The sequence below is a fragment of the Carlito syrichta genome, unplaced genomic scaffold (genome assembly GCF_000164805.1).
Source record: "Carlito syrichta isolate Samal-C Ts95f unplaced genomic scaffold, Tarsius_syrichta-2.0.1 Scaffold316857, whole genome shotgun sequence".
NCBI lineage: Eukaryota > Metazoa > Chordata > Mammalia > Primates > Tarsiidae > Carlito > Carlito syrichta.
The window spans coordinates 355,102-375,446 of record NW_007260953.1 but is presented as its reverse complement, the minus strand read 5'-3'; the positions used below and the strand labels follow the sequence as shown (position 1 = coordinate 375,446).

The 20,345-nt window shown below is 48.1% G+C and overlaps 1 protein-coding gene across 3 annotated transcripts in view; it reads left to right on the top strand.

Annotated features, from left to right (window-relative positions):
• NFASC (neurofascin) overlaps positions 1-20,345 on the top strand; it is a 101,606-nt gene that overhangs the window by 27,899 nt on the left and 53,362 nt on the right. For all 3 annotated transcript variants that reach the window (XM_008074681.2, XM_021707362.1, XM_021707363.1), the window contains exons 3-9: positions 1,696-1,713; positions 2,528-2,633; positions 4,388-4,584; positions 5,024-5,146; positions 8,952-9,122; positions 19,113-19,224; positions 19,664-19,848. In XM_008074681.2, coding sequence (XP_008072872.1) covers positions 1,696-1,713; positions 2,528-2,633; positions 4,388-4,584; positions 5,024-5,146; positions 8,952-9,122; positions 19,113-19,224; positions 19,664-19,848 — 912 coding nt within the window. The remainder of the gene's footprint in view (positions 1-1,695; positions 1,714-2,527; positions 2,634-4,387; positions 4,585-5,023; positions 5,147-8,951; positions 9,123-19,112; positions 19,225-19,663; positions 19,849-20,345) is intronic.

Here is a 20,345-nt window from a genome sequence, read left to right as displayed (position 1 = left end):
CTCCCTGATCCCCCCCCCCCAAAAAAAAGTCCAGCCCCATTAGCTTTTTTTTAGTCTTTCCAGGATTGCCCTCCATGGAGCTCTGGCAAAAAATTCACATATAGGTGAAGATGCTACCGGGGTGAATCCAGGGAGCCTGTGTTCAAAAACTGTAGACTATGCCTTCCCCCTGGACTTTTTATTCCTTTTTGTTTCCCGCACAGGCAGCCAGGGGAAACTGGTAAAGCAGAAAGTGTCTTCAGTGCTACTGGGGCCTCACAACCCAGACCCACTGGAAAGAAGTACTTTGGACCTTTCTGTGGGTCTTACTCTCAAGACTGTCCCCTGCCGACAGTGTAGATAGCGAGCAGTCATCCAGCCACACTTCACCCCTCCTCTGGGTTCCCTCTCCCCTTTTCTGCTACAATGGTCCCTGCATCTCTTCTTCCTGGCTTAACTCTGGTCTCTGCAGGCTGCGCTCTCTGAGCCCTTGGAATCCTAGTCCCCGTCTCACTCTAGCTAGATCAAAAGGCTTCAAGGTTGCCATGGCTCTGCTTTGATCCCAGCAGCCCCCTCACCCCCAGGAAACCCTCACCCTGCATCACCCACACGATAGTCTCCATCAGCGTGAAGTGAGAATGTCATGTTACTTTCTGATAGAATCATAAGGAAAAGACATTTTTAAAAGTCACAGCCACACATTATCTTCTCTGCAAACAAATTTGAGCCAAGACCTTTTCCCTACCATCTAAAAAACCTTGCTATCCAAAGCGTGGTCCGCATACCACCAACAGCATCATCTGGGTACTTGTCAGAAATGCAGGATCTCAGTCCCCACCCCTAAACCGACTGAATCAGAACCTGCGTTTTAGCCAGACTTGAGGTGATTCATGTGGTTGTTAAAGTCTGAGAGACCCAGACCCCAAACTCATATACTCACCCGTATAGGAGCACACCTGTACAAGCACAGGTACAGTTCAAAGAAGGGCTGGGGGAGATTTGTGCCACCTGCCTCCTTACTCTCTTTGTAAAAAGCACAGGAGGAAGCACCAGGCTCTGCTTCCTTTTCAGAGTCTTTCATGGAGAGGTAGGATTTCTATAGGGCAATGTGCCATGGATGGGAACAATGCCCATGAATAGGGTGGATACTTCATCTGTCTCTAGAGTCTTCCGAATGAGATGGTGAGGAGAGAAGATGCTTTCATGTGTGAAGAGAAGAAGGTGTAGTAGGAGAAGCGAGACCTTGGAGCTTTGACCTGGAGCAGTGTTCAGATCTACTCCCCTACTCAGTCTCACCCTCCACTGCCTTGTTGCACCATTGGCCAAAGAGCCCACTTCCCTCAATGGTGTAAGGTGGTGGGAAGTATCTTCTGAGCATCTTTAAAGCATTATTGCCACTTTTGGATATGTAGACTTCCCCGATGACACTTTCCTTTGGTCACAAACTGGTCTTTCTGCTCAGCTATGTGGTTTTGGTCTCCTGGGGAGGTGTGATCATCTTCACAAGGTACTCGGTGGGTCTGTTCCCCAACCCTGCTTTACTCTTCCACAGAGCTCTGCAGCTGGGAGGAGAAAACCCAGTGCTCAGTGCCCTCCCCAAGCCTGCCTCACCCTTCCCTGCATGCTGGGGTGTGAGGACACCTGGGCGGATAGTCGCATGCAATAACGATGTTCTTCTTTTCTCCCCTCCCAATGCTAACCCATCGGAACTAACAGCAAGCATTCAGAATGAGCGTAAGTCCCCGTGTGCCTCTCTGCACCTGTGCCCATGGGAGGTGGGAGGGAGGAACGAGGGGTGAGGAGGTACCTGGGGGTGCATGGTGGCCTCTCTGCCCTGCCTACTGAGACTTCTGCGGGGCCTGACACTAGAGCCCCATAGTGAAATTCCCTCCCCATGGGAAGGAAAGAGGCTTGCTCGGAGCTTCCTATTGCTGGGAAAGGCAGAGGAGCAGGTGACATGAAGAGGGTCTTTGGCACTACAGCCTCCACTGCTCCTCCATTCTCCAGTAGCTGGCATGGGACCCTAGGGTATAGAACTCTGGTGCTGGGGCTAGAGTGAGAGAATCTGGCTCCTTGGCATACAGACAAGTCCCTGGGAAGTTCTTGGGGACTAAAACTTCTTTCTGCCCTAACTTCGCCATAGTTTGGCTATCTACTGAGCCTCTAGGACTCAGAACCACCATGATTCCCAAGTTCTGGAAATTTAGCTGCTTTTTGCTCCTTTATTCATTCAATAAACATTTATCAAGAATTATTGTGTGTTGTGCGTTGTGCTAAGCATTGGAATGTAAGAATGGGTAAAACAAAAGCCTGGCCTTCTGTTTCTCCTAGAGATGCTGTGGGATCTTTTTAAAGGGAATCTTCTTATGCTTAGCCTTTGAACCCACACCTTTCCTGCGGCCCCATTTAAGAGCTGGGACTCTAGAATGGGGCCCCGCTCACACCTGCTTGCACATGTGGCTCTGAAGCTCTTAATTTCAGCTGTTCCCCAAGCCGGAACCCAGAAATGTCCCTGCAGCCCTGACTGCCCCCATGTGCACTGTTGCAGTGACCCAGCCACCGACCATCACCAAGCAGTCAGTGAAGGATCACATCGTGGACCCCCGTGACAACATCCTGATTGAGTGTGAAGCAAAGGGGAACCCCGCCCCCAGGTGAGTGGAGGGGAAAGGGCCTAAAGTAAGGGCGTTGGAACCACCCCTTGCCCCTGGATCTAATGAGACCTAAGACAAATGAAGCAACTGAAAAATTAGATTTGTCCATTCAAAACATATCTGTTAGGCACCTGCCACGTGAAAGGTACAACTTAGGTAACTGGGAAATCTAGCTGTAAGGAAACTGAAGGCTGGAAAACTTCAGTGACTTAATTTCATACCAAAAGCCAGGACTAGATATTAAGTTCTCTGATAACGTTCTTTCCCTTGCCTGATGTTCCCATCATCCGCCCCATGTTTAGCTTATAGGCAGTTCCTTTTCCTAGCTGACAAGAATCTTTCATCCTGAGCTTGTCCCTTCTTATTTATGTGTATCAGGGCCGAATGAGGTAACAGCAGACATAAGTTGAAAGCCTACCCTGTCCAGGTTCCGTGTTAGGTGCTGTTACTCCCATTAACAGTTTGACCACCTAACTGCCCTCTTGGGAGGACCCACGTCCTTATGAAGAGGTGGTGAGAGAGAGGTGTGGAGATGTTAAGTACCTTTTGCAAGATCACCTAGCTCTAAAGGAGCAGAACCTAGATATAAGCCCAGGCCTCTGACCTCCAAGGCCAGATTTATTTCTACCAAATGATAAGCATTGGAGAGATGGCAGATGTTAAGTTATCCGTCCCCCATCCTCAAAGCAGCATCCATAGGCTAGACCATCCAGGAGCCTCATGCAGGACTGAGAGCCAGAAATGACAGGATCCCATCTAGGGTGTGTCTGTCAGCAGGAGAAATGAAGCAGGGTGGAGGCTGCCAGGTGGGTGGCAACCTTGTCTCTGCCCTCATCCCTGGGCATAAGTGAGACAAGTCACCCAGAGCTGTGAGCCAGGGAACCAACAGGGACTCCCTTGCCCAAAGTGGGAGTTACCCTGAAGGGTCATTCAGCGCCTCCGTGATCTTGCTTCAGAGACTTGGTTTTTTCTCCGTGGTTCCATTGAGGGGGTCAATAACTCTTGGATACTGAGTGGCCACTTCTGCTTCTGATTTGCTTTCTCCTGCTGCTTTTACTAGCGATTCCATGGATAGCTGAGGCTGTGGGTGCAGCAGACACACACATCCTCCCAGGAGAGGCAGGGGCTACTCTAGTGCCCTTCACCCGGGGCTCAGTTCTACTAGGCTGCTTTCTCTTTAAAACTGCCCCTCCTGGGCTACAGTGTATGGCCACTGCTTTATAATCTACACTTACTGAGCAGGGCACAGATAGCCCAAGCCATTTCACTTTAGCTTTAGAGAGGATTAGAAAATTAAGAGGGTAGTAGAGCAGAGCTACCTTCCTGATGCGTTTGGGTTGGGTGAAATGTGAATTTGAGTTTGCATTCCTAGTAGGAGATTAGGAATGTCCTGGGGTGGAAGGAGCTACTATTCTAGATCCTAAAATCGCTGCCCACTGCTCAGTTGTGTGCTCAGCATCGTCCTCCAGTGGCTGCTTGTATGTACCACTTACAACCATGATTTCCTGCCTTGGCTGGGTAAAAATACTTCTACTGGAAATTCACCAGGGCGGCACCTGGAACTTTGCATTTTATCAAGCTCCCCAATGGTTCTGCCGCTCAGCCAGGCTGGGGCCCGTTGATAATGGGGGTGGTGGTGATGGGACTGAAAATGGGAAATTTGGCACTGAGCTGGGGACGGGGGGGTCTAAGATCTGCCTGGAGCCCTGAGCCCACCCCATTCATCTTGGTTGCCCTGATCCCATTGTCCACAGCTTCCACTGGACTCGAAACAGCAGGTTCTTCAACATCGCCAAGGACCCCCGGGTGTCCATGAGGAGGAGGTCTGGGACCCTGGTGATTGACTTCCGCAGTGGCGGGCGACCAGAAGAATACGAGGGGGAGTACCAGTGCTTTGCCCGCAACAAATTTGGCACGGCCCTCTCCAACAGGATCCGCCTGCAGGTGTCTAGTGAGTAGCGTGGGGCAGGGCCAGAATGCCCTGCTCCTGGGAAGATGGGGGACAGGAGCATGGAGGCCATTCCAGAAAGGCTGTCCAACCCTTGGCCTATAGGTGCCCTCCGTGCATCTCCCCCAGCTCAGAAAGATTCCCTGGAAAGACAACTTCCAAACTAGAGCCTGCAACAACTCCACTGGCCACTCAGGGCTAGGAGAGGGGAAAGGAGGGGAGCCTTTGAAGATGCACATCCATTCAGACAAAAGGCCGCCCTTCCTCTGCCTCTCAAGGGCTGCCCTCTCATAGACTCATGTGTCCTGTTCCTCTCTCTTGCCTCCCTCCTTATCCAGTCGCCCCTCGTTTTTCTCCTTCTTGCATCCCTGGTTCTGGCCCTGCACTTGCCCTGGCTCCAGCCGTCACCCTCACTTTATCCTCCTCATCTGCTTCTCCTCAGAATCTCCTCTGTGGCCCAAGGAAAACCTAGACCCTGTCGTGGTCCAAGAAGGTGCTCCCCTGACGCTCCAGTGCAACCCCCCGCCCGGACTTCCATCTCCAGTCATCTTCTGGATGAGCAGCTGTGAGTCTTGGGCACCTTGTTTCTATTTCAATCTTAGGGAGTGGGACAGGTGTGTTAAATGGAGGGGGACGACTTGCCCAAGCCAGAAGAACTTGACTCCAGAAGCAGGTGCAAAGTAACCACAGGACAGAGAACACAGGCTCTGTGGCAGAGGCTGTTTGGGCTCTTTCCAGCCAGCCTGCTGTTAACTGTGTGGTCTAGAGCAGGGGTCCCCAACCTCTGGGCCATGGATCGGTATTGGTTCAAGCCCTATTAGGAACCTGGCTGCACAGAAGGAGGTGAGTGGTGGGCAAGCAGAGCACCATTTTCTGTCAGATCAGCCACGGCATTAGGTTCTCATAGGAGCGCAAACCCTATTGTGAACTGTGCATGCAAGGGATCTAGGTGCGCTCCTTATGAGAACCTAAGATCCCCCACCCCTCACCATCTGTGGAACAACTGTCTTCCACAAAACTGTTCCCTGATGCCAAAAAGGTTGGGGACCACTAATCTAGAGCAAGTTATTTAACCAGTCCACTGTGGGAAAGTTGGCATCATTAGCCTTGTGCTTTAAGAAATGGTGACTTAAAAATCAATTTGTGGGGATAAGAGGAGATAGCTATGAGTAGCCAGCCTTAAGTATAGTTTAACAAACCTGACGACCTGGAGATCTGACTTTGGAGTTTACACCATATGCAGTGCTTGAAAAAATATATAGATAATATAGTCATTACTCCCAGCCACTCCTAGGATGTCATTCATTCTAAAAAGCACACATTTTCTGATACATGTACACGATGGAATATTATGCAGCCATAAAGAAGAGGCCTCAGTTTCCTCTTCTGGCTAATAATTGTACTTAACTAATAGGATACTTGTAAGGATAAGTGAGTCAATGTGTCCAAGATGCTAACAGGGCTAGACACGGGGCTAGACACATGGGAAGTTCTTGGTAACACTTGTGATGATGATAAAGAAAAGCAAGAAAAAGACTGGGCTTGGTGGCTCAGCCTGTAATCCTAGCACTTTGGGAGGCCGAGGCGAGTGGATTGTCTGAGCCCGCAGGTTCGAGACCCACCTAGGCAATTGTCTCTGCCATAAATCAAAAATTAGCCGGGCATGGTAGCATGTGCCTGTAGTTTCAGCTCCTTGGAAGGCTGAGGCAGAAGGATTGCTGGAGCCCAGCAGGGCAAGGCTGCAGTGGCCAGGAGCATGCCACTGCACTCCAGTCTGGGTGACAGACTGAGACTCCAACTCAAAAAAAAAAAAGCAAAAAAAAAAGGAATAAAGAAGAAAAGGAGAAACCGTGTTTTTTCAGTAGCTCAATTGAAAGCAGGTGATACCAAGCCTTCTCCTTCAATCTTTAGCCAGTCTGGATTTACTCTGATTTGCTCTTCTTCGTAGGAGGAAGGGTGAATGGGGGGTTGAAACCTTTACTAAAAGAGATGGGGAGATAGGGTGTTGGAGTAGGGGAACAGAGTAGCATCATTCAGGGATTGTTCTGGCTCAATTTTGGACTGAGGCTCAATCTCTCTGGACCTCAGTGTCTTCCCATGCTTTCAATTAAAATAAAAAGAGAGGCATTGTAAAGGTAAATAGAGGACTGTCTGTCTGTCTTCTTGGCTTCCCTTCCTACTTACCTGTCTGCCACCTCTCTCCCTCCTTCCATCTCCCCTTCCCTACCTGTCCATCCATCTATCAGTCTAGCTAGCTGTCTCGATGGCTGCCTGTCATCTATCGTTCTCTCCATCCCTGAATTCTTCCCAGCCTGCTTCCAAAAGAGGCTGTCCTGTCAATGAGGCAGCGCTGTGAGTTGTTAGACGGATGGGGATGGCTTTGTGCTCATTCACTGTTCTCTTCCCTCATCACAGTGTACTTGTGTGGGGATGGCTGCCGGGCCACGGGGTGGCTTGGTTTATTAGTTCACAGTTCAGACTCACCTCTCATCCCCTACACCACCTTCATCACCAGATTGTATCTACACTACCTCCCAAGCAGATCTCAGACCCTCTTCTTCTTTCTATCCTCACGGGCATCTCCCCAGCCCAGGCCACCATCAGCTTTTCCCTGGGTTACAGCAGTTATCCATAACAGGCCTCCCAGTCTTTCCAAAAACATGAATCACATAGCTCTGTTCGTCTGCTTACAGCTTCTCATTGGCTTCTCCTTCACCTCAAAAATGATCCAGACCCTTTTCCCTGGCACACAGTCCCCTTCCTGATCCGTCCCTCTGCCTCTCCAGCACTTCTCCCACCCCTGGATCCCTGAATGACTGTGTGCTCTTAGCCTTTAGCACACACTCCACACTCTTTCTGCTGTTTGGAAACCTCCTAGCTACTCTGTCTTTTCTGCCTGGTACAGTGGTTGATGGTTACGCTGAAGATATGCAACCTTCAAGGCTCAGCTTAAGACCCCCTGGGATGGATTGGGTCCTTTTCTGCAGTTTATCCCCTTCTTCCCTGATGCGTTCTGCTCACCACACTGCATTGCAATGCTTTTTTTATCTGATATCTCTTCTGCTAGACTGGGAGTTCTCTGAGGGCAGAAATTGTCTTTCTTGTTCATGTCTCTTCCACCAGCACCTAGCACAGTGCCTGGCACATAATAAGCCTACAGTAAATCCTTAAGGAATGATTTGAGAAGCTGCCCAGCCCACTGGGGGAAAGTTGGTATCATTAGCCTTGTGCTTTAAGAAATGGTGACTTAAAAAATCAATTTGTGGGGATAAGAGGAGATAGCTATGAGCAGCCAGCCTTAAGTATAGTTTAATAAACCTAACAACCTGGAGATCTGGTCTTTTGAGTTTACACCATATGCAGTGCTTGAAAAAATATATAGATAATATAGTCATTACTCCCAGCCACTCCTAGGATGTCATTCATTCTAAAAAGCACACATTTTCTGGTATATATGCATGATAGAATATTATACAGCTATAAAGAAGGACAAAATTATGAACTTCACATAACTTGAATGGACTTAGAGTCTATAATACTGAGTGATCTATCACAGAAACAAAGAACTGAGTACCACATATTCTCACTCATAAGTAGACCTTGCACAATTATCATAATACTGTAAGAAAGGAACTGGCAATAGTGGGAAACTGCCAGGGGAGGTAGGGGGTGGAATTGACAGTAGCAGGAAACTGCCAGGGGCCACACCTCATCAACAAAGAATACCTGCATAATGAACATTTGAACACCTATCCCTGAATTGTACCCCACATTTTTAAAATAAATTTTTTTAAAAAGCATACATTTTTATATTTTGACATCTCTAGAACCGGAAAATCTTTTAAAATTGATGGTGTACATCATTGATATACTTCTTACATTTATAACCAGTAGTGCCTTTTTCTTAGGAATAAAAACCAAGATTTCTTTTTGATGGTTACGTTTTGATCAAATTCAGTAAGTTCAATTTCATTTAATTCAGAAAACTGCCTCCTATATGCCAGGTCCTAAGCTGGGTACCAGGGCCCAAAGGTGAACAAATCCTTAAGAATTTGATTCCTACTTTGGGGAGCATCTGAAGGCTTGTGTTTCTCCCCTCTGGCATCAGGAACTAAGATCTTTTGTGGCATGAACAAGAGATGGAATCTAAAATCCTGCTCTCCCCTCAATGCCTTTGCAACCCAGGACATGTTAAATCCCCTGCTTTGTTTTCTGTAAAATGGGAATAAGCCATACTTCAGAGTTAAGAGGATTAGAATAAATAATGTCAAGCTCCTGGTCCCCATCTACCCCTCTGTAAGTGCTCATGGTGATTATTGCCACTGTTACCATGACTACTAACCTGCTACTGTACCTCTGCTTCCTTATAGCCATGGAGCCCATCACCCAAGACAAACGTGTCTCCCAGGGCCATAATGGAGACCTGTATTTCTCCAACGTGATGCTACAGGACATGCAGACTGACTACAGCTGCAATGCCCGCTTCCACTTCACCCACACCATCCAGCAGAAGAATCCCTTCACCCTCAAGGTTCTTACCAGTAAGTGCAGACCCCTGCCCAGGCTGGGGGCCAAGGGAAGGAAGCCCACTGAGCCCAAGCAGCCTTGGGTACTTGAGTCTGAGGGGACAAACTTTGGTAGGAATCAGAGTCACCTTAAACTTGGCCAATACCCCAGGCCCAGCACCAAAGTCCCTTGACAGTCCTGAGCCCCTTTGGTCTTTCTTAGCCCTCCAGGTGATTCACATACATACCAGAGTTTGAGGGCCACTGCTTTGGATGGGCATCTGGCATCCTTCCCAGGACACAGCTTGATTATTTCTTTTATAGCTGGCCATTGCTTGGTTATCTTATTTCTAGAAGAAGACCATATATAAAATATCAAAACTAGTGGATACACCAAAACAAACTATTTCATTCTGTAATGTGTATATGCTGAACCATATGGGATCACCATGTTTGTGAGTTGCAGACTTATGTTTTAGTTTTATTTGTTTTCCTTTCTACTTCCTGATCCCGTTTGGCTGGTACAAAAGCAAATCAGCATTTCCTGACCCATCATAGCGTTGGTGGCTCTCCACAGAGGAGAGAAGCTTAGTCAGGAACACATTTCTTGGCGAGGAGAAGCCAGCCTGGAGAGTTTGCTGCAAAGTCCACAGCCCACTCAGGACTTTGCAAGTTGTCTATATTGGTATACACCATGGCTTTGTAACATGTCTTCCATAGAGGAGGTGCAAAAAAGAGACCTTAGTCTGTCTGACTTGCTCTGTGGGTATTCTCAATGCTGGGGATGGTGAGGATTGTGGGGGCGGCCAGGCAAAGAAGGTACTAGCAGTTTCCACGGATTGGGTGCTGGCAGTTTTTACAGGTCAGAGAAGAGGCTGACCCCTAGCTTCCTGGGTTTCTGTGGAGGTGGCTTGCGATGACCCCTGGGTGGGTGTGGGTCAGGAGAGTCTTGGTAAACTCATTCCTCTCTCAGGACAAGGGGGGCTGACCCCTTAGTATTCTCCTTCCTCCTCAATCCCTGCTGATGTTTGAGGCAGGTGGTTCTGAGACTGGACACAGCCTCACCCTCCATTTCCAAGATGGCATACAGGTGGGTCCAGAAGGAAGCAGCTTCCTTGTTTTGTTTCCCTACCCATGTTTTTTTTTCTTTAGTCTTCATTTTCTCTCTTTTTCACTTCCTACTGCCTATTTCCCCCCTTATTTCTTTCTTTCTTCTCTTCCCTCTATCTTTCTTTCCTTGAGCTCCATCCTGCTCTCCTCTCATTGTCTCCCTCGTGCCTCTGCAGTGTCCTCACACACTGTTCTGAGTTGTTGAACCGCCCATAAGGTGACAGACAACAGGATTGCCGAAACCTGCAACAAGCCCTGCATGTTCCTGGCAGGGTGGCCTGGCCTCTCTTCCTGCTGCCCCTTCTCTGGCTTTCTTATTCCTGATTCAGGTCCAGGGAGACCCCCGGGGAGGAGTCTGCGATGTCTCCTCAGTGCACGTCGGGGTGACCACCTGCCAGCTGGCTGAGCTGAGGAGGACAGTGTGGTCTGCCCAGGACCTCAGCATGGCCCAGCAGCCAGGACAGGGCTGGCAGCCTTGGCAATGGGAGGAGCAGGGATATCAAGAGCAAGATGCTCACTGAGCTGACCCTGGGTCACCTGCAGTATCATCGCTGGGCCCCCTCTCTTTTTGCACAAGCAATGTTGGATGTCAGCCTACTGCTCTTGGAACTGAGTTAGGTGACCTTCTGCCGTCCTGGGCGTAGGCCACCACTGTCATGTGTGGTGGAGCAGGGGCTGGGAGATCAAGGTGGCAAAGTCTTCCTCTGCAGAGTTAAGCAATTAGAGATTTCAACAACATTTAGAAGTTGGACTTTCCAGAAACACTCTTTTCTCTGCAAAAGGATCTAAGAAATGTTTGCTTGTGCTTCATTTCTGGGTCTCCTATCCCTCCGAATGACAAGAAGCCATCTAGGTGATTGGAACAGAACCCTGTCAGCTTCCTGGAGTTCTCCCAGAGGCAGCTTTGGCTGGGAGCAAGTTCTGGGCATCCGAGCCAGCCCAGAATTGGGTACAGTTGCTTAAAATAGCACAGTTGTGCTCTCGCTACTTTCCTGTCTGGAAAGGACACAGGCTTCCTCTTGTACCTTCAGAACCAGGTCTGGGGGTGGGAAGCAAAGCAGTCAAGTTGGGGCAGCTTCATAGGTCCTGCTCTCACCAGGGCTTCTGTAATAGTTTGCCCACTTGAGAAGAAATAGATCTCATCACATCCAGTTTTCATCACCTGCATTAAGGAAGGGGACAGGGTATATAATGCAAAAGACTGGGTAATCGGAAATCATTTTTAATCTGTTTGGGGATGCAGTGGAGTCAGCTAGCAAAGATGTCCCTGCCCACTTTGCTCACTGACAGGTGCCAGGTCCCTTCTGGTGCCTTCTGCACAATAAGAGACAACTGTGGTGAGAGAGGAGGGCTCTTCCTGAGGCAGACAACAAAGTGCTACCCCTGCTTCCTTCAATGTCTAAGTGACATTCTTAAAGGAGTCAAAAAGCCTCCCTGAATTTCTCATCTGTGCTCCAGAATCCACAAACTATGAGGTCAGTTCTGAGTATGAGTCACTTCTCTGGAGAGAGAGAGGTTACATTTCACCTGCTGGCATAGGGGCATGAAAGAAAGGCCTGTCATCTGTGTGTGCCATTGTCCTCTCCCAGGACAGGAGCAGAATGTCGCCGCCCAAGCCCAGTCGCCACCCCCACCTATCCCTGAGCCCCCTGCCTCTTCGTAACTGTTCCCGCCTGTAGCTCTAGATGTACCCAAGCCAACTTCCCAAACAGGCTAAGTCTTTTACGACAAACCCTGTCTTAAGAGAGAGTTCTGAATAATGAAAATCTTCCTACCAGGTGGTGAGCAGATATGGGATGCAATGCAATGCCAATCCCAGAAAAGAACTCCCATACCTCTTGCAATTAGTTGTAAGGGGGCAAATATGCAAATGTTTTGGCAGAGCACCTGTCTTCCCTCAGGCGGTTGGACTGCCTTCTGGGCTTTTCGGAGCTGTCTACTTAGCTTCCAGTCAGCTGCACCCCACCCCCTTTTGGTTCTGTCAAAACTTGAACCCAGTCACTGGAAAGGGTCCATGGTAGAAAGTGAAAAGCTACTTAAGGACATTGGTGTGATTCTGTGGCCCACTCCAAAGTGTCTTTCTCACTAAAGAGCCAATGCTCAAGGGTTTATATTATCTGCCATTGTAGCTGAGGTCACTGCTCTTGCTCCTGAAGTAATGTTTTCATCTCTAGGGTAGCCAGCAGGCCTTTTCCAGTCCAAAGTGTAGAACTCAACAGCTTATACTCTCTCTACTATCCCAAGACCCTTTCTAAATTCTTAAACTTGAACCTCAGCCAAGCTCTCCCTGCCTTATCGGACTACTCCCATCCTCCTCACAGGTGGGCTTTCTACCAACAGAGACATCTCAAAGACCACAGTGGCACACCTCCTGGTCTGATTCGGGGAGGTGTTTATTGCTGGGCACTGCCTGGGGCCCTCTGTCCCACTCTCTCTATTGGTGACCTGCTTTTCCTTCCATTTACCTCCCGCCCCCTGCAGCTTAGCTTCTGCCCAGGGTAGGACTTTGGTCTTCCCAGGGCTCACTAACACTTCTTTCTCTTTAGCTGCCCCAGAGCTGGCCTGACCCAGAGTCCTGGGAACTGAGGACTTTGCTGAGAAGCAGTTGTTCAAAGACGGCTACAGGAGACCACTAATCCTTATTTGTTCGAGCACATAGTAGGACCAAGCAGTTAAAGTTCGAGCCTAATTTCTTTAATTTAAAAAGAAACTTATTTGATTATTGCCTTCTTTTACAGGATTTAACCTTTTCTTCCCTTTTGTGGGCTGTTTTGTGTTGCTTGTTCTTCCCCAAGCATATTTGCTTTCCATACACACCATGTCTTGCCTTTGCAAAAGGCCTCTGGTGCACTCCTCGGTTGTTTTTGTGGCTTTGCATTTCTGTTTATTCTCTCCTTGTTTATGCCTCATGACTTCTCCGTGGCCTCCTGTTTGCTCACCCTCTTTTGTTTATTGCAGACCACCCCTATAATGACTCGTCCTTAAGAAACCACCCTGACATGTACAGTGGTGAGTCGCGGCGGTAACCTTGGGAGTAACTTTGCCTGTGCTAACCCGTTTGCCTAACTTGACTGACACCATGTTGTTAACTCCTGCTGGGTGGCAGGTCAGACAGCTGGCCCGGCTAGGGTACCAAGGTGACACTTCCAGAAGACTGCCCACCAGGGGAAGGTGGCCAGTGTGGGGTCTCAAGGTAACCCACCTGGTGGTTCAGTCTTCTCTAACAGGCAAGCCTCAAGCTGCTGAATTCTCGACAAGTAGTTCAAATCGGGGAAGGACTTCAGAGGGCTTCTTGAAAAGCAGCAGCTTCTACTGAAAAGTAGAAACTTAGAAATCAGTGGTGGATGGATAGAGAAAATCTGAGAATATGTATGTTCCCACATGAGGAAGAAACAGGAAGTCTACTGCCTGTTGGTGATTTAAAGAACACAGAAAGCTTCTTCGTGTGTGTCTAGCTAACTTAAGTTTCTGGATAAGAATTGCCTGCCTTGTAGTGCAGCCTTAGTTCTGGGAAATAGGAGTCAGAGTGCAGCTGTGGGTTCTCTTTCCAGGTAAAGATAAATGAAGATAGGCCATCTACAGTGTCCCCTCCCTGTGCTGCTTCTCTCCTCTGGTGCTACATGCACATTCAGTGCCCACCAGTCCACACTTGCAAGACGTGGAATAATTAATTATAACAAGGCATAACTCTAACTCATCCCACAACTGGTTGCTTAGTCTGATTAATAGGGTAATTGACTGTTTCCACACCTGAGTTACTCCTCACCATGGCTCAAGAATGTCTTATTTTTCTTTGAGCAGCCAGGAGTTATCATTTGCTGGCTCCGAGAGGCAGCTGGCCCCCATCATTAGTTATGCCTCAGAAGCTGAGGCTGTGGGTCCCCAAGGGGGTCATTGTGGACTGAAATAGATAGGAAGTGTCTGTACTGTGATGTGCTAATATAAACGATGATGGGTGACTGGAGAGGGGATGGGCAGGAGCCAGGGAGAGAGGCAAAGCCTCTAACTTGGCACCAAGCAGCTAGAACCACACTGAGATTCCACCAGAGATTTACTGCCCTGGGAAGCAAGGGACCTTACTTGAATTCTGGGCATCGTTTGTTTTCAAGATAATGGGACCAACTACTGTTATGTCAAGAGCACCAGAGCGATGGTATGGAATGTGCCGTTTTCTAAATTGGATGCCAAGTAATCTATTATAGGAAGTATTCTAAAAACTGGAGTGTATCAGAGCCAGAAGGTCCCCTAGAGACCATCTGGTCTAAGCTCCTCACTTTATATAAGATAAGCCATGCAAGGGAACGTGAACATGGAATTGTTTTATCAATGAAATAAGTTTGAATGATTCCAGCCACTTAAACCAGTTTGTGACTGGCGATCAATAGTATTACAAGAGAATGAATGGGAGTTATGAGAACCAAACAGGACTATGAAACAAGCAAAGCTTACAAGAATTCACATGCAGATTGACCCCTTGTCCCCTGTCCAAGGTAGGATGGGGCTGACCCAAGTATGAAGCTACTATAAAGTACAAAATGAGGCACACTTTGAATAAAGGATGGCTAGGCTGATGCTTCTGGCAAGAAATAGAAAGTGAAAAGGAAGGAGGGAGGATGACTTCCTTCCTAAATGCAGGAGCTGGGTAGAGACACCATCAATGAAAACTGCTCAGTGCTTCGCTCTGCTTGGCACCGAGATATGTCATGTCTCTTTTTTAGCAAATATTTTTTTCTGGTGATTTCTAGAGTGGGTTGGTATCCTCTGAACAAATGTCAGATGCCCCCTGACCTGCTGAGTGGCAGGGGAAGCTGGTCTGAGAGTGTCACTTGCCACTTGGGATTTACCCAGGCAAGGAGACCAAGTAGTTAAGAGTGTGCTGTCTGAGGTAGACTGCCTTGAATTAAATTCAGGGTCCAGGACGTATCACGGAGTGTTGTTCAAGTTATTTAGTGTCTCAGAACTTCAATTTTCTCATCTACCAAGTGGGTGTATTATCTCATTAGATTATTGAGGAGATTAAACAGGATAATGTGCATATGATTCCTATATAGTGTTAGACACATTATTAATGCTTAATAAATGTTGCTCATTATTGGCTTTAAAGGGCATGGTTTAGTGTTGACTGTATTATGGATAATTCTTCTGTGCTTTGGAAATTAAGAGGGACACAGAGAACCTGAAGAAAAGCCAAGGGGAAAAAGGCACGTGCAATTACAGGAAGAGAGTTTCATGCAGGGAGAAATTTTGGGGCAGACTCGATATATAAATGCTGTTCAGATCCTCAGCTATACTGATAACTGGGTAAGGTAAAAAGCTTCAACTACTGCATAAGGGATTTGGGTTAGCCTTATAGAAGAAATTCCCTGTCAGTGAAAGCTGTCAAATGTTACTAGACAAAGTCTTTCTCATCTTCTGGGGTTATTTGATCAGCCATTCCTAAAGCCAGAGAGGTGGATGAAATGCCAAAAATCCAGCCCCATGAGTCTCTGGTTCTCAGTTCTGAGAACTGAAAGCAGCAAAGTGGTCTGGATGTAGGATCCAGCTGCCCCTAAAGGCTGTTTTTGGCAAAGGTCTTCAGAAACATTGAATTCACTGAACTCTCTTGTCCTGCAAACACACAGCACTTGACAGAGGAAAGCAACTGAGGTTAGCAGCAATCATGACCTTCCCTCCAGCAGGAGATGAGCAAGAGGCATTTGTTTTTAATTGAACCTTTAAAGCCAATGTGGTTGAGGCAGTGTCATCTTCTGATGTCTCCTAGATGACCATGTTCCCCTGGAAACCCATGAACCCACTCTGAGCCACAGCTTATGAGAGCAGGAGAAGATTTACTGTACTTTGGGCAAGAAGTCAGATGGGCCTAGGTAGGAAGCTCTTCCTGAATCCATGCAGATGTGAGCTTCAGCATCTAGATCCTGAGTTTGATCAGGTATTAGGTCAGATCCTACCCTGAATATCAGGGAAAACAACAGAAATATCATCAGAGTAGACAGTGTCACCAGGGATTCCTGCCTCTATGACATCCAAGGAGAGATGGCCATCTTCCACCATTTAGGGCTTCATATAATAAATTACCTTTGCCTGAGGCTTTCTTCCTGTATATACTTCTCCAGGGAAGGAAATTAGGAATCCTCCCCTGGGAACAGTGGCTTCCATAGCCACCAGCTGGATAATGCTTCCCAAATTGTTAAATAAATTTCTCCTGCTGCAATTGACCACATTTCTTCATGACCTCCCCTTTGGGGCCATCCTTCTCCTTCCTTAATGACATCATGTGTCCCTCCGACTCTTCTTTAAGTTTTCCATGCCCTTAAGAATCCAGTTGAGACCACCTTTGAAGCAACTTAATTCCCTCTCCAGCTTTCTTTTATCCAGCTTGGTTCTGAGTTTATTTAATAGCCACTGAAGAGAGATGGAATCTCTTAGCTGAGACAATGAAAATAGTACAGCATAATGGAAGAGTTTCACCAGAGCACCTCACCAGAACAGAAATATCTTTCTTCTTTACCTCTCTTACCCTTGGATTTTCTTTGGTTTGAGTAAAAGAGATACTCCCAAAGCTGCCTGTCAGAAGTAGAATCAGGTGTAGTGTCCATCTCTACAATATAGCCTGGGTATGGAACATAAGTTTTTGGTACAAAATGGTCCAGAGTCCAAAACGTAACTAGCTCTTGACCTGGAGCAAGTCTGTTGATATCACTGAGCCTCAGTTTCCTCTACTGAAAATGGGGGTAAAACTCCCCAGATTTGTTGTGAGGATTAAGCATTAGAGGAAGTGGATGGAACTGTCAGCACAGTACATCATACCCATAAGAAACGTTCACCAAGTGGTGGCCCTCATGCTAGCCCACATCCTACAAATTGCAATAATCTTTCTATAGTCACAGCTGTAGCATGTCAAGGCACCCACAGTAGGACTCTGTGCTAATTTCTCCTCCTTCCCATCCTTATTGCTTTGCTGGTCATGTGTGCTGTGGTGCTGCATGTGATGGTGTGAATTAATGTTCACAGGGTCACATATTGGTTTCTGCAGATTTTGTCCCTGCATGGAAGGAGCGTGACGACTGAGCTGGAACCTCTTCCACATAATCACAGGGTTCCCAGCTCTTAACAGGTTCACCAACCTGACACCAGAGCCTCCTGCCCTAGAAGCTCCTTTTGCTCATAATGCCCTTGACCTTGTGTTGTCTTGACTGTCTGGGTGATTCCGTGACATTGGGTGGGAGGAAGCTGCTGGTGATGTCAGGCTTCCTTGGTAATGGGAGTTGGATGCTACAAGAGCTATAAATGTAGATGGTAACCAATTAACCACATAATGAATTAACCCCTCAGTAGCCACTGTGGTAGATGTGGGTGCTGGCGGGACAGATGAGGACATCTACAGAAAGAAAAATAGCACAATGGGTAAAGTGTTGCTTTCTTTTTTGTTCTCCCACTTTAATCCATTCATCCCACCAACATTTATGGAGCACTTTTTGTGTTCGTTGTATTGTGCCAGCAGCCTGTTTCCCTCTGTATATGTTTCATCCTTTCAACTCTCACAATAAGATAGAACAGAAGCAAACTCTACAAAGGGCATTTGGCCAATGGCCAAGGGAGATAACCTGGGCACACATAGGACAGAAGCCCCACTGGTCCACCCAGACCCCAGTGAATCCAGCAAGCTCCTTTAGGAAGCACCAGTTCTACCATGTTCTCACTCTGCCAACGCCAATTAAATCCTGAAGAAATTTGTCTCACCCAGGCATCTCTGAGGCCTCCCAGCTCCTGGCAGCCCTGCCTGCCTTCCACCTTTCACTTGTCTGGCTGAGTCTAAGACTGACTACACCCACTGGTAGCCTCAGCTTCTATTTTTTATTTTAATCATTCTTGTGTACAGTCATACATATACACCTTTGGGCAGGGGCTACCCTTTCCAGTTTCCCTTCTGCCTTGGGGTGCCTGGATGGCAAATCCTTGCTCTTCTCCCTTCTATCTTCCCTGTTTCCATAGAGCTGTACAAAGAGCTTTAGGGGGAGAGGTAAGGCTTGGACAAGATGGAGTCCATTCTGCTGTGGGTGAGCCCAGACTGACATGACCCCTTCCACTGGCCATCCTGAAAATGCCAATCTCTGTGAGCTGCTTGGCCTTTAAAACCTGCATGAATTTCACTGATTTCAGACCCATGACTGCTGCAGCCTAGTTGAATTGTAGATCACCTCCTTCAGCTTGGCGGCCACGTTCCTCTCCTCCTCTCCCCCAGTATCTCACATGCAATTACCATCTTCCTCCCCAGTTCCCTTCCAAAGTTATTAGCAAGTAGGCACAATGGTCTTGGCCCCAGAGTGGTTTCCTGTCATCTCTGCTCATTAATTCTCTCCATGTCTTTACTAAACCATTAATAACTCTCCCAGCATCTCTGACTGTTTGTGTGGGGCTTTATGGCTCCATTCCAGCTCCTTGTCTTCAGGGTCCCAAAGAGCAGGTTGTCTGTCCTGTGGCCCCGGTACCCGCCTCCTCTGTCTTTCACATCCCTGTCTGGAGGAGAAGGACTGTTGTTGAGCTGGCCTGCCCTGGGGGCCCCAGTAGCCTCCAGGATCCCAACACAAAGTGCTCAGAGAGTAGACCTCTCACTACTCGGACAATCCCTCCCCTGTTCCAGGGAAGAGGAGGTTTCCTGAACTCTGCGGGAAGCTGGGCTCCTCTTAGCAGAGCCATTCAAAACCTAGAGCTGCTCACATTCATGTGCTGGCAGGGCCAAGGAGCCCTGAGCTTCCTAACACACCTCACTTAATGACACCCAGGTCCTTGGGGTGGTTTCAGCTGGGAGGTCCGGCTAGGGGTATGATGACATTTCTCTCTTGCCTGACAGCGTTGGCCTAGCTGGGTCAGCCCCCTGGAAGGAGGCTCACGGGAGTTCGTTTTATCCTTTTTCAGCCCGAGGAGTTGCAGAAAGAACACCCAGCTTCATGTATCCTCAGGGCACCGCGAGCAGTCAGATGGTGCTTCGTGGCATGGACCTCCTGCTGGAGTGCATTGCCTCTGGGGTGTACGTACAGTGGGCACCTCCCCTTCTAGGCACCCTCCAGGAGAATGGGATGGGAGTTTGTCTATGCCCTGTTTTTGCCACGTTTGGGTGCACACCAGTAGTACAGTAAAAAGAGAAGCAAGCAACCCCTAGTGAGCGGGATATTACAAACCATAGTCATCTCCATCCTTCTCTGGACATCTCTGCTTTGAGTCGTGAGAAAAGGAGGTGGTTAGGTATCCTGTATGTGCGTTGGAATCTCTTGGGGCCTTAACTAAGTTCCTCAGGCTTTCTGACTGAGCGAACACCTCTATCTAGGAAAGATCAGATTTTAGAGGACAAGCATCCTCCTGGACCCAAGTTCCCTTTTAGGACCCCTGGGTATCCCAGGCTCTACAGAAGAAGAGGAGGGCCACATTTAGCACTAAGTTCTTTGTTTCCTGCTTGGTGCTTCTCCTAGCCCAACACCAGACATCGCATGGTACAAGAAAGGGGGAGACCTCCCATCTGACAAGGCCAAGTTTGAGAACTTTAACAAGGCTCTACGTATCACCAATGTCTCTGAGGAAGACTCTGGGGAGTATTTCTGCCTGGCCTCCAACAAGATGGGCAGCATCCGGCACACGATCTCGGTGAGAGTAAAGGGTACGTTGTGTGTATTTCTCATTATGATTATTTTGCCAACCCCAAACACCATGACCACCCTTCCCTCTGAGGGTGGTTGAGGGGTAGGGTGAGTGGAGGAAGCTTCTAACACTGGGTAGTGGCAAAAAGGATCTGCCGTGGATGGAGGTGCCCCTGAATCCTGGATGTGAGAGTGTGTGTACATGCACATGCATGGTGTGGGGGGGCCGATTAAGGGAAGGAGATACTCCCTGATCATCACCCAATCTCCTTGTGCTGGAGCTCCCTCAACAGGTGAATTTTCCTTCATGGCCCACGGATCATACCCAGAGCCTTTATATTTTTCATTTTTCATTCCTGTTTGTAATGTGTTGTCTTAGCCCTGTGCTGTCTGTGTACACGTGCATGGTGCCGTGCTTTTTAAAAACGAAGAGTCATGGTGACCAAAATTATTTTTTTAAGGCACTTTCCTCCCCCGAAAGCAGGGGTGGCCCATCCGAGAGATTGCAGGCAATAGA